Source organism: Ochotona princeps, chromosome X (assembly GCF_030435755.1).
Source record: "Ochotona princeps isolate mOchPri1 chromosome X, mOchPri1.hap1, whole genome shotgun sequence".
Classification (NCBI taxonomy): Eukaryota; Metazoa; Chordata; class Mammalia; order Lagomorpha; family Ochotonidae; genus Ochotona; species Ochotona princeps.
The window spans coordinates 36,568,146-36,581,559 of record NC_080865.1 but is presented as its reverse complement, the minus strand read 5'-3'; the positions used below and the strand labels follow the sequence as shown (position 1 = coordinate 36,581,559).

The 13,414-nt window shown below is 35.8% G+C and overlaps 1 protein-coding gene across 4 annotated transcripts in view; it reads right to left on the bottom strand.

Annotated features, from left to right (window-relative positions):
* Positions 1–13,414, bottom strand: part of LOC131478491 (heat shock factor protein 3-like) — an 86,164-nt gene that overhangs the window by 38,229 nt on the left and 34,521 nt on the right. For 3 of the 4 annotated variants that reach the window (XM_058658366.1, XM_058658363.1, XM_058658364.1), the window contains exons 7-13: positions 12,114–12,198; positions 11,792–11,913; positions 9,961–10,182; positions 7,156–7,255; positions 6,626–6,706; positions 4,185–4,248; positions 3,294–3,437 (exon numbers count right to left, since the gene is read on the bottom strand). In XM_058658366.1, the coding sequence (XP_058514349.1) occupies positions 3,294–3,437; positions 4,185–4,248; positions 6,626–6,706; positions 7,156–7,255; positions 9,961–10,182; positions 11,792–11,913; positions 12,114–12,198 (818 nt within the window). Of the gene's footprint in view, positions 1–1,229; positions 1,833–3,293; positions 3,438–4,184; positions 4,249–6,625; positions 6,707–7,155; positions 7,256–9,960; positions 10,183–11,791; positions 11,914–12,113; positions 12,199–13,414 lie in introns of those variants that run through there. The other variant, XM_058658365.1, reaches the window with a different exon arrangement.

The following is a 13,414-nucleotide window of genomic DNA, read 5'->3' as shown; positions in this document are numbered from 1 at the left end:
TCTTAATAAAAATTAAAGGAAAAAGATTTATTCTACTCTTGGACGCAACACGATAGTGTAGTACCTTAAGTCCTCACCATGAACACGCTGGGATCCCATATGGGCGCCAGTTCTAATCCCGGCAGCTCCACTTCCCATCCAGCTCCCTGCTTGTGGCCTGGGAAAGCAGTCAAGGACGGCCCAAGGCCTTGGGACCCAGCACCTGAGTAGGAGACCTGGAAGAGACTCCTGACTCCGGATTGGGTCAGCTTTGGCTGTTGCTGCCACTTGGGGAGTGAACCATCTGATGGATAATCTTCCTCTCTGTCTCTTCCTCTCTGTATGTCTGACTTTGCAATCTTTAAAAAAAGATTCATTTTACTCTAACATATGCAAGAAAATAATTTATGTTAATCATTATTCAAGTATCAGCTTTGAATGCAATAAACACAACTTCCCAAGCAGCACTGTTTATAATATTCAAGAAATGTAATAACCTAAGTATCAATGAATGTATAAACAGATAAAACAGATGGTGTATATACATAAATACTATTTGGTAAGTTTTTTATCAGAATCCTATTATTTGCAGCAAAATGAATAAAACTGGAGGTAATTAAGTGGAAAGATCCAGGTACAGAAAGACAGGCACTGCATGATTGCATTCATATGTAGAATACGAAAAAATGATCACATAAAGTTTCAGTAGAATGATTTCCAGAAGCTGGGGAGAGTGGAATGTGATGAGGAAATAGGGAAAGATTATTTAGTAGATAGTAAAGTATTATCAGGAGAAAGAAGTTGTGATGATTTATTTCCCAGCAATGACTATAGACAACAATTGCAAAGTAAAATCCACATTCTTAGAATATATTAAGAGATCTGGAACTAGGAAAATGAACCCAGATTACCCTGGTGATCATACCAATTCAGTGTAGAGATTCTTTCTTATTCTGAAATTGTGAAATATGCTACACTTATTCCTGCACAGGAAAGCTCTGTGCAGAAATAAGCTTGGATTTTTTTCTCAGGAATTTTAACAATTTTATAAATTATTGCATTTCAGCAGACATGCTCTTTTAAAGATAGACTGAATGGAAACTATGACAAAATCTCTTTCTTTGAAGTTCATGTCAATGGGGAATTTGATGGCAGCATATTTGAAGTTTTATAAAATAAAAGAAGTACAAAATAAGTAAATATATAAAGGAGAGTCTAGAAAATGGAAATAGAATAGGAAGAATGGACAATAAATTTTAAAAATTTATTGATTTCATGTTTATTTTGAAAACATGAAATTTTACATATTTTAAAACCCTGCGTCTACTAAACAAAATCTGCAGTCTAAATGTTATGGTGATAACTGGTTGGGCAAACATGAAAGCGTCTGCAGCAACAGCTTATGATGCTTTTTCCAGATTTAGTTAAAACATCACAACATTCATGAAGCATAGCTAATTGCAAAACAATTTCACAGAACGCAGAGTGCACTTGAAGCAACTAAGAGCCGAATGTAGAGATGGGAGAGGAAGTTGAGAAATGGTAGGTTGCAAATGGATGACTCATCTTCCCTTCTGATGAGTAACTTGTTCTTGGGTTTCCCAATGTTTTGTGAAGGAACATGGCTACAGTGTGACCTGGAGTTCTCGCACAAGATTTTAGGTGTAATTCAAGAAAAGTAAAGAGAACTCAAACTAGAGCAACGCAGATATGGACTTTTCGTAAAGATTTTTAAAATTCTCTAAATCATATTTAAGAGCACATGCTCTTTTTAAGACATATTGGATGGAGACCATGACAAATTCTTTCTTTCCTTTGAAGTTGACTTCATCGGAGAGGCAATGGAATCACATCTGGAATCACATACATAAAAGTAACAGAAAATGAGTAGATGTGTAGTTTAGAAGATGGAACTTAAAGAGTAGAAAAGTGGTATATACTGATCCTATTAAAAATTTAGCAAGAGGTGTTTACATTCATTTTGAAATAAAGAAGAAGCAAAAGAAGAAAAAAAGAAAGAAAAGAAGGAGGGAGGAAGAGAGGAGCAAAGTGCCATTATATTCTTAGACCCATATCTCAAACATGGAATCTATTCTCCTTGTATTATTATATCACAATAATGTAAGCATTGACGAAAACTGTGGTGCAATAACTGCCATGCATTTGATGTGATCCTGAGAATATAATGTAGTAATAGATTATTTTAAAATAAATAATAAAGTATAAAAGCAGGTTACTCAAAACCATGTCAATTCCATAATGTTGCAAATTGCTGCTGATGTTGTATTGGGACTCTTAATTGACTGTGGTGATATCCTACCAGCTCTAACTTCGGACCAGAAATAGGCTCCCCAAGAAACTGTTCAACCCATCTGGACAATAAGTAGCTGGAATCTATGCTAGGTATACGTTTGCAAGGAAAGAATCTTGGTTGAATTTGAACTGTAATACTGCATCAAGGTGGAGGAATCCACTAGTGGGGAGGGACGTGGGGAGGGCTGGGGAGATTCCCAGAGCCTATGAAACTGTCACATAATGAAAAATAATTAATAAAAAAAAAGCTAAGGTAGTACATACTGGCACATCAAACAATATTTTAGGTTGAAAATTCAGTTTTGCATAAGGAAAAAAATTGCATAAACAATAAAACTAGACTCAAATGGAAAAACTGTACCATAAATGTACTTGTAATATCTTGGGAAAAATTTCATACTATCTCCATATTATTAGCAAAATTATTAGCAAAATGTCTTCTTTTTCAAAAGCAGATCTGCTTCAAGTAACTCTAGAATGATATAACTCCTTTGCTATAAGTAGACTCCAGTTATACGGACTTTACAATTAATTAGAAAACGGCTGTGTGTTGTGGCATTTAACACAAAAGTGTTCCAGACATAAATAAAGTATTGGAAGAACACTGGTTTAAAAGTTAAAATAAAAACACCTTTTTAAATCTCCCTCAACTTTGACATATTCCCCCAATTCTCTGTATGACCTAAATTTCATCCCTGCTGTGAAAACTAGTGTAAGTAATAGGAGGCAATGAGTTTAACTATATTTTTAAGCTATAAAGATTTAAAACATGGAGAGAAACACACTGGACATTCAAAGATAGCGTGTTCCATGTCTGCTTTCTAGTAGGAATCCTTATTGGGCGGATTCCAAAGAAAGCTCAGGCAGAAGGTTCAATATTACTAGATTCTTTCGTGAACTGCTAATAGTATTGACAGAAAATAGAGGATACTTTGTATGTTCCACTAGTTTTCACTAACAACTGGGGATCAAAGATTTCAATAGTATTTGAAAAACATTACCTAATTTTGGTAAGATGTTTGATGGGTTCTCATTATCCGAAAAATGATCCTTGGAATCTTGCGGTTTCACTCCCAAGTTGCTTCTCAGCATTTTTTCTATCAGAGACAGCAGTGGGTTTCTCACATATTTCACCACCTGCTTGTCTGAGGAGAGACGGTGCTTCTGTTATACATGAATGTGATGGGAGAAGGGGTAGAGCAGAGAAAGTACATGCTAGATGTATCACAGCACAGAGTTACATCTACTCTTCCGAATTTCTTCACAAGGAATGTTGCATGGGTTTAATTGCTAACAATGCTCTCTCATCTTTGGTCTTAGAAAGTATTATCAATCTGCACCAACACCCTTCACTTGCACATCCAGTATTTCAATGGTTTTGCTGCTTCTGCAGAACAGTGTGATATATCAAAATTTGTTTGGGATTTAGGAATAGACTAACCATTAGAATATAGGCCTTTGCAGGATGCACTTTAGCATTAAGTAAGGCTAGCTGTGGAGGAATGAACGTAGTAACCAAACCAGGAGCTACTTTTGAAGGAAGAAATAAATTCTTTGGATGTCATGTGAAAAACACAAACTCATTACAACACACACTTTTAGTGATGTTTTCATCATTTTTTATTCAAACTAAGATGCCATAATATATTCTCCCTTAAAATTACATAGCAGTTTTCTGTATTTGATATCAAAATCACTGACTAATGATCATATCATTTAATATTCATAGGAACCCATGAAGCAAGGAAAGAAGTTACTATTACCCTTCGCTTAAAAAAGAGTAAACTCAGGTTGAAAGAGGTTAAATGATTTTCTCAGCGTCACTTACTAAGCTCAGAGTCTGAAACTAAGACACAAATCATTTCAATATTTTTGCAAATATTATTTCATACCTTTATTTCCACTGTCTTCAAGTAGATTTATCTCATTTTCTTCATTTTTCCTTATATCTGGTCCCTATATGGGAAAAGGAAACACTGGTGTCTTAATCTGAATTTAAATAGTTTGAGATAGAGTCTATCTCTTCAGAGAATAATAAAAATGAGGGGATAATGTTTTGATTTATTTTAAATTTTAAATGCTGTTATTTTATTTACTAACTGCCATTTAAACAGGAGAGAAAAAGTTGATTATTACGCAGTGGGAGCCAAATAGATAATGTGGAACCATTTGTCACTTAGTTTGAACTAATACAGACCGATGTTTATTTATCAAGATATAGCAAATGCAGTAAACACCAGAATTACAATACAAGATTTTGAATCTGAATAATGAGATTATTCTGCCAAACAGGCCTTAGTATGACTGGCAGAAGCCAAAAAACACTTCTTTCAAATCAGCTTTGCTAAGCAATGTAAAAAGAATTAATGTCTATCAGGTCTACTGCATTGTTTATTGGTAAATAACAAAAAAGTTTACCTTTGCAGATTTCTTTGGCTAGAAAACGCAGTTGAGAAAAAAAAAAAAAACAGAAAAAACTTTGGTTTCAAAACAGTAACAGTAGCAAGATTTCACTTGTTAAGTGAAAGAGACTTACAGCAAAATATAAGAAAGTATTAAAGAGACCCTGGCATGGTAGCTCAACTGGATTATCCTCCACCTCCAAGTACCAGGATGCCATACTGACACCAGTTTATGTCCTGGATGCTCCACTTCCCATCCAGCTCCCTGCTTGTGGCCCGGGAAAGCAATTGAGGATGGCCCAAAGCCTTGGAACTCTGCACCCTCATGGGAGACCCAGAAGAGCCTCCTGGCTTTGGATTGGCTCAGCTCTGGCTATTGTGACCACTTGGGGAGCGAATCAGTGGATAGAGGATCTTTCTGTCTCTCCCTAAATCGATCTTTCCAATAAAAAATAAATAAATCCTTAAAAAGTATTACTGATAATTACCTGCTAGGAACTAAATGTCCTTCCTATTCACAGAAGACTGAGGAAAGTTTAATAAAAGAAAATGTATCCTTTTGTGTTCTCTTAAAATTCCCAGTTATAATTATAACTGGTCATTTACTACCTGACTCAGTCTTGTCAAAATGCATGGATTCTCTGCAGGCCTAAAATTTGTTTTCCTTCCCAATATTTAAATAGCAGAGCATTTAATATTTATGCACTATCCACATTATAGTGTGGAAAGCTAGGATTCTTCATTTATTGGATGTTTTCACCAAAATGTCACCAATAGACACGGACTTGGTATAAAATAAAGGCTAGTTAGCTTAGAATATGAAGTAACATTTTAGAAAACTGAGCCTATGTTAACAATTAAGCCACATATTTTGCTTTCCTCACTGGAAAGTATTTTAAAAAATCCCTTTAAACACACTTCTCAGTCTTTTTGGTCACAATAAGTAAGTTCTCAAGTAAGTTCTGTAATTCAATATGATAAGTCAAATAAAAGCCTACAGAATTGAAGTGCATTCCAGTTTGTGATGATATAGACATGGAAAGAATAATATTTCTCTTTGTATAATTTATAAGAAGCTAACTGCTAAGAAAAGCAACAATTTACTTGGAATGACTTGCTATTTTTATCAGTTAGTCACTTGCAAGGCGTGAACAAATAATTTTCACATTATTAAGGTTTCTGTTGTACTTCCTGTATCATTGAGTAGGCTTTTGATGTATCTTGCCATATGCACTAAATTAATAAAATATTGAAAAATATTGCTAATTGCAAATCACATTATTATTATTTTCCATGATATGGTTTTATAGATAGAGGGATCCCCTCATTCATCTCCCCTTCTTCCCTCCCCAGCCTTCTTACCCTTTTCCCCCATATTATTACACTAGCATAGTCCAACATTCTGCTATTTGTTTCATACCATTGCAGATATAGGCAATGGTAGAAAATCTAGTATATTGTAAAGATATATTTAAGTTTCAATGGAAATCCTCCTTTTATTTGGAAATAGAGATTCATACTGCAATGTATCTCTACTTCACAATATGCTAGTCTCCATTATTCAGTTCATCTATGAGAATACATATTTACATGTTTACTCATGTATCTACTTGTTTTGTATTTTGCATCAAGGTTGCTTTATATAAGGGAGATCATTTGGTATTTGTCCTTTTGGGATTGGCTTCACTTGGGACCATTTTGTTGCAAATATTGCTAATTGATGCTGGACATTTCTGCAACTGGTCAATGTCAAGATCGAGGAAAAAACTGTATAGGTGTGGGAAGATATGGCAATCCTTAAGCCACCCTTTTGTTTTCACTTAACCATGTCTTCTTATTCATACGACAATCTTCATGAGTAAAGGTAAAACAGAGGGCATTACATCTGAGTGATATGCAAAAAGGAGAAAGATTAGAGAAATGGATCTTACATCTGATTCTGCAGTGACATCCTTGTTGGGAAAAATTTCATTTCCATTCGGTCTCAATTCAGAAAGTTCAAAATTGACGAGCTAAAAAACAGTGGTAAAAGCCCTCTAAGTAATAGCCAAACATCTAGTTATCATGGAGAAAATGGCTTTCATGCAATAGTAACTGATAATGTGACAGGAAGAGGAACTCTGTATACATAAAGCATTGTTATTAATGCATCATAATTCGATATGAAGGGCTGCTTACATAATGACTACTTTTAAGTGATTATAGCAAAAATTAGTAAACACATAGTAGCAAGTCATTTTTATATTATTATTGGAAAACATTATAGTAACTTTTTAAACTTTCAGTTTATAAAGCCAAGACATAAAAACAATATACACTACATTGGTGAAAATGTTCAGAATTCAAGTACTCAGCAGTCCCAGGTCAAATATCATCAGTGTCAGTTGTTACATAACACTCTTCAGTTTCGAATGATCCTTGCAAATGCAATAAATTCTCAAAGATTAATTTGTAGGCTTACCTTGTTGGCATGATCAGAGTCATAATTCATTTTTTTCCTAGATAGCAATGACTTCATCTCCACCACATTGGCTTCAAAATGGTGCATGGGCATCTCATTCCTTAAATGAAAAATGGAGGATTTGGGAATCAACAAGTTCTGCTGCCAGAAGGATAAGGTGAATGGAAAAATGTTGACTTCAATGCCAGGAGACACTCTGAGAAAATACCACAAGCGTAATAAATTTCACAGATTGTGGCAAGTTTCTGAACAAGTAACCACAAACCATATGGCATTTTCCAGTTACAGATATTTCACTTCCAGGCTATAAAGCCAACTGTTATTCAGAAGATTTAAGTACACAATTTAGTAGTTATAATTCAGTCAGAGTACCCTATTTCCAAGTAACGTACCAGAATTTTCAACTTGAAAGAAACCCATAAAAGATGTATGGATGAAAAAACACATTGACTCTCAGAAATTTTTAATAGGAACTACTCTTCAACTCAGGAAAGCTCTCAGTCCGCAGATGCCTTTTGGCCCTTGGTAAAGATGATAAATCGCTTCCTTGTCCCCAGTAAGACAAGTGAGACATAAGGCACGACAACAATGTGGCTAGCTAATCCAAATGATCTCAATAGCCTTGCCATCTACGAGGTTCTGTACTGTTCCAACTAAGACTCTGAAATCACTGTATTCTTCATAAAAAAAAAAAATCTTCAGTCTGAAGTTCATCCACAGATGAGAGTCACAGACCTGAGGGAATGGGCATATATCAATTGTCAGTGAGCAAAGTAACTTTGTACTTTGACTTGACTTTGTTTTGCATACCCTGGCTTCATTTTATGGGTCCTTTCATTGGTAAAATTACATGCTCTGAGGACCATTTATGGTACTATTTTCAACATATTTAATCTAATTTCAAGACTCTAAAGTACTACTAAATTATTATAGGGGACATTTGATTTTCATAGCTTTCTCAACCTTAGGAGAACTTGAACTCAACATTGGTGATAAACTCAGGCATTTACTGCTAAAGCTACCCCAAACAATCACCTCAATTAACAGCATTGTTGTGTTCAGGATAAACACCTTAGGGATCCATCCTGAATGATGAAGGTCATCTAATTGCCTAGATTAGTTCCATTTGCCACAAATCTGTGGGTCCACACTGACGTCTGGGAACAGTCTGAAGAAGTGCATTGGGCCTGTACTGGGGTATGATATTGTGTGTGTGTGTGTGTGTGTGTCTAAAGTCTACCAAGGCCTGCACATTGCCATTGTGTGTGTGTGTGTGTGTGTGTGTGTGTGTGTGTGTGTATGTGTGTCTCTAAAGTCTACCAAGGCCTGCACATTACCTTTGTCCTCTCGTAGTTGTGTAATAACTGAGTCAATAGCAGGAAATAAATTAATGATGAGATGATAAAGTTTGTGAACAAATCCAAGCATTGCTGATGAAGGTGAAACTCTGGCAAGACCTCCCTCCTCCACATGCTACTAAAGGTTTTACGGGTGGAGATTTGCTGATGATAGCACCCTTGTGACTCCAGTTTAGCAGTGTTTCTGCTGAAGTACACACAATGTCCTAGTTTCAGGAAATGAAAACATTTTTTTTCTCCCTCTATAGTTTGTTCCAAGCAAGAGGTCTCACCCTACTTACAGAGCTAATTTCAGATTTTAGATGGAGGAGAGATTTTATATCCCTATATTTAGCTCTCATTTTGACATGACCACAGAGAAGATACAAAATACATTACGACAGAGTCAATCTCTGATGTATGAGAAACAAGGACAATAATGTTTCTAACTAGATTTGTAAGTGAAAAATTTCCTTAATCACATCTTACTTCCCTCATCACAGTACTGCATTTTGGATGGACAGGTTATTTTCTAAATTTAGAGAAATGTAGGCCTAAAAATCAATATCCAGGTTTCCTTAGAAACACAACTCATACATCAGAGCAGAACACAGTATGAGGTATTGATCATAAATTATGATCTACATTCACTTTGAAACCTTAACCAGTCAGACATTTTTAGGAGAAAATTATGTCTGATTGTAGATTCCATATTTAAGTGAAACACTGGTTATAGGCTAAAGTTAAGCTACACCTCAATAAGATTTGAAAGTCAGTATATATCCACCTTGATTTCCAAATCTTCATTACAATTCTAAATAATGTTTCTGGGCTTCAAGAAAAGAAAGGAAAGAATGGACAAATTCTTTGATTTATAAGGTTAAAAGACTACACCAACCATTTTTTGACATGTCCATGCATTTGATCCACTTAAGATATTACTAAACTATGAAACAATGAAAAAGAAATACATTCTTTTTTGCTGTTCTTTTGTAATGTTATTATCATTTTCCTTGATACAGTTTTGTAGGTATAGGGAGCCTCTTCCTTCCTCTATCCCCATGAAGAAGTACATTCTTAAAAACAAGTGGGGTGGACCCGACGGCGCAGTGGCCTAGCGGCTAAAGTCCTCGCTTTGAACGCCCTGGGATCCCATATGGGCACCGGTTCTAATACTGGCAGCTCCACTTCCCATCCAGCTCCCTGCTTGTGGCCTGGGAAAGCAGTTGAGGATGGCCCAAAGCCTTGGGACCCTGCACCCATGTGGGAGACCTGGAAGAAGTTCCTGGTTCCTGGCTTTGGATCACCGGGCATTGCACTCACTTGGGGAGTGAATCATCAGAAGGAAGATCTTCCCCGCTGTCTCTCCTCCTCTCTGTATATCTGACTTTCCAATAAAAATAAAATAAATCTTACAAAAAACACAAGTGGGGTAATTCCTATGTTAGAGAAGAATAGATTGATATACCTGTTCGTTATAATTTGATATGAGGTGCTTGGTTTGTCTTCAGTGAAGGTCAGATTACTGCCCTGAGATGAAGGCGCCAGTTCCAAAGAAATATTTTTAGTCTTCTGTTCAAAGGATTCTGGGGTCACTGGTCTTTCGCATTCTGTCTTGACCACATCCAAGTTAATTGTAGGTGACTCTTCACTCATTGCTATATTCTGAATTGACATTTCAAAGCCTTTTCTGAGAAACAAAATGGGAAAATGCTATGCCATCATGTTTCCAGAGCTTAACTTATATCAACTGTAGTACATCTATCAGCTATATAACATCAGCAGATTTACAATACTTAGACCAACTAATCCATGGTGTGCTGACAACTTCTCATTTCATTTTGTTTATGTATTATATAGTTCAATGACCACACATTTGGATAGACTAACCATTCCATCATCTTGGTTTAGCTTAAACAGGCTTTCATAGCCACGGTAGCTAAAATAAAATGGACAGAAAAAAACAACTTCTGAGGACAATCTGAAAAATTAGGAATCCCCATACATTGCTGATGCTAATGAGTGTAAAATGTTGTATTCAAATTGGAAAGAGTTTGATTGCTTTTTAAAAAGTTAAATAATACACATTAAATGTTGATTTATAAGGTTTTGATTTTTAGGTACCCACCCACCAAAAATGTAAACATTTTCACACACATGTCCTGTGAATATTGATAGCAACATTATTCATAATTGCAAAAATATATAACCTGAAAAGCAACCAGTGTGTCAATACAATAACTGATAAATGGGTAAGTAAAATGTACCTTATCTGTATGATAGAATATTATTTGGAATTAAGAACTGATCTATATTATCACATGGATGAATCTTAACAATACTATTTTAAGTGAAATAAGCCAGACACAAAAGGCCAGTTATCGTGGGACTTCATTCAAATGAAATGTTTAGAATAGTCAAATTGATAGAAAGCAGATTAGTAAATTGAGCAGGGGTGGGGTCTTACAAGGATAATGAAGATGTTTTAAATTGGAATATAGTGATGGTTGTCCAACTCAATAAATTCACTACAAATTGCTGAATCATACTTATGATACATAAATTATGTATAATCCTTGTCTACTGACATCCAGACATGTAACATCTGCAAAACACACATAAAAAGTCCCATTTTCTTCACAAAGAATCTCAAATTTGCACCTTTTTGTCAAATATTGATGTTTCTTAATAATTTTGTTACTTTAATTTTTGTTATTTTGTGAGCAGCATTTTTAAAATACATTTTTTCACAGAGTTTCACATCAGCAGTCAGCAGGACTGGAAGCGGAGCAGCTGAGACTCAAACCAGTGTCCATATGGGATGCCAGCACAATAGGCAGTGGCTTTATCCACTATGTCACAGAGGCAGCCCCATCTATTATAATTTTAATGGTCTATTGCTGATATAATGAACATATTAATCTTATGTGCCATTTTATATTAAGCAAGCTATGCTTCAGTATCTCATTTCTTCAATAATAAAAGCATTGCAAAAATTTTTAGTGACTCAGTTGTCACTGCCCTATTTTGTAGCTGCAAAGCACAGATAAAACTATTTTGCAAGTGCATTTTGGTGACCATAAAGAGTACTGTGCAAGTGTACGAATGGTGATACTATTACCATCCTTAAGAAATAAACACAAGTGCACAATGTACTAACAGAATAGCACTAGCATTAATTTTAGAATTAAAGGAAAGCATTACATACTCACTTAAAATAGGGCATTTGCTATGTTTTAACATAGTCACAATCAATATTATATTTCATTGTCAATATATTGCCCACAAAAAATGCTCACCTGTCATTTCCATTTGTTTGAGTAGCAGTTACATTTTTTGATTCATCTTTCAAAGTAGTTAAGAGATTGTCAACCAGAACTTTGTCTTCAAAAAGTTCATAATCACTTGTTAATATCTCCACCTAAGTAGGAAGGTTAGAGGAAATGAGAATTGATTATGTTCCTGTATATACGTCTGGTCTTCCTCAGACCATATCTGATCATTTCCATTGAGGATAATTAACAATGACATGAGAAAAAACAGCAACACGCACTAGGACTTTCACTGACAGTAAATGTTTTTCTTTCACCCACCCACCACCATGTTATTTTAAAATCTTACAGCTTCTTTCTTCTTCTCTGCTGGAAAATGGAAACACTGATGAGCACATTTGGCTGCTGGAGCTTCAGGCATGGCTGGAAATGACCTGCAGTGAGACCCGTATTACACTGGCATTAGCTACTAGAATGTTGCAGTGGTCAGGTAACCCTGCTGTTACTCAGCCTAACTTTTAATTGTTTTTTTTTTGTTGTTGTTGTTAGAATATTTTCTACCATAAATAAATGTTTTATGCTCTCAGTTTAAAGTGTGTGTCTGTGAGAAAAAGGGGACAAAGAATCCAGCACACTTAAATGTTAAGTGGTTTAGAAGAATTAGTGTTAATTTGGAATACGATTCCTGTGTGATAGTTTCCTAGGAGTGCCTACATAACGACATTTAAAAAATTTGAACTTTTTCATATGGTGTTATGAAGCTAAAGCAAAGAGCAGAAGAGGAAATTAGTTTTCTTCTAACAATGTCTTTTTTCAAGTCTACATTTCTCTCTGCAGCAAATGGAAGGCCTTTCTCATTTCTCACCAGGACTCCATCTTCCCACTGGAAATAAAAATAAATCTGTTTTTTAAGATTTACATTATTTTTTTTATCAGAAAGTCAGCTATACAGAGAGAAAGAAAGACAGAGAGGATGATCTTCTGTTCGATGATTCACTCCTCAAGTGGCCACAATGGCCAGAGCTGCGCTGATCCGAAGCCAGGAGCCAGGAGCCTCTTCCGGCTCTACCTCGCAGGTACAGGGTTCCAAGGCTTTGGGCTGTCTTCGACTGCTTTCCCAGGCCACAAGCAAGGAGCTGGATGGGAAACAGGGCCGCTGGGAAATGAACTGGCACCCATATGGGATCCTAGGCGTGCAAGGCAAGGACTTTAGCTGCTAGGCTACTGCACTGGGCCCTAAAAATAAATCTAAGAAAGTTTAAGGTTAAGTGGTCATCACATGCAAAATTTATTCTCAAAAATTTCAGTTAAAAAAGAGAAATCTTTGTGTGTAATGTGTTTGTAGGGAGAAGGGAAGGAGGGAGAAAAAGAACAAATGATGGGAGAATGTGGGTCTAAACAGTACGTGAGTCATTTGTAGCTTCTCATCAATTTTTCGTCCATCTTCATCACATCAAAACTAAAAAAAAAAAATATATATACAAAAACAAAAATCCAAAGGGGGAAGACAAAGCTCTGGAGGCAACAGCCCTACAACCTGGTTTTTATAGTTTCTGTGACGTATTACCTACCTTAGATCATGTAGTTAAAACTTTCCATGAACTCAGTTCCTCATCTGTGAGATGGCAGTATTTGAACCTTCCTTACAGG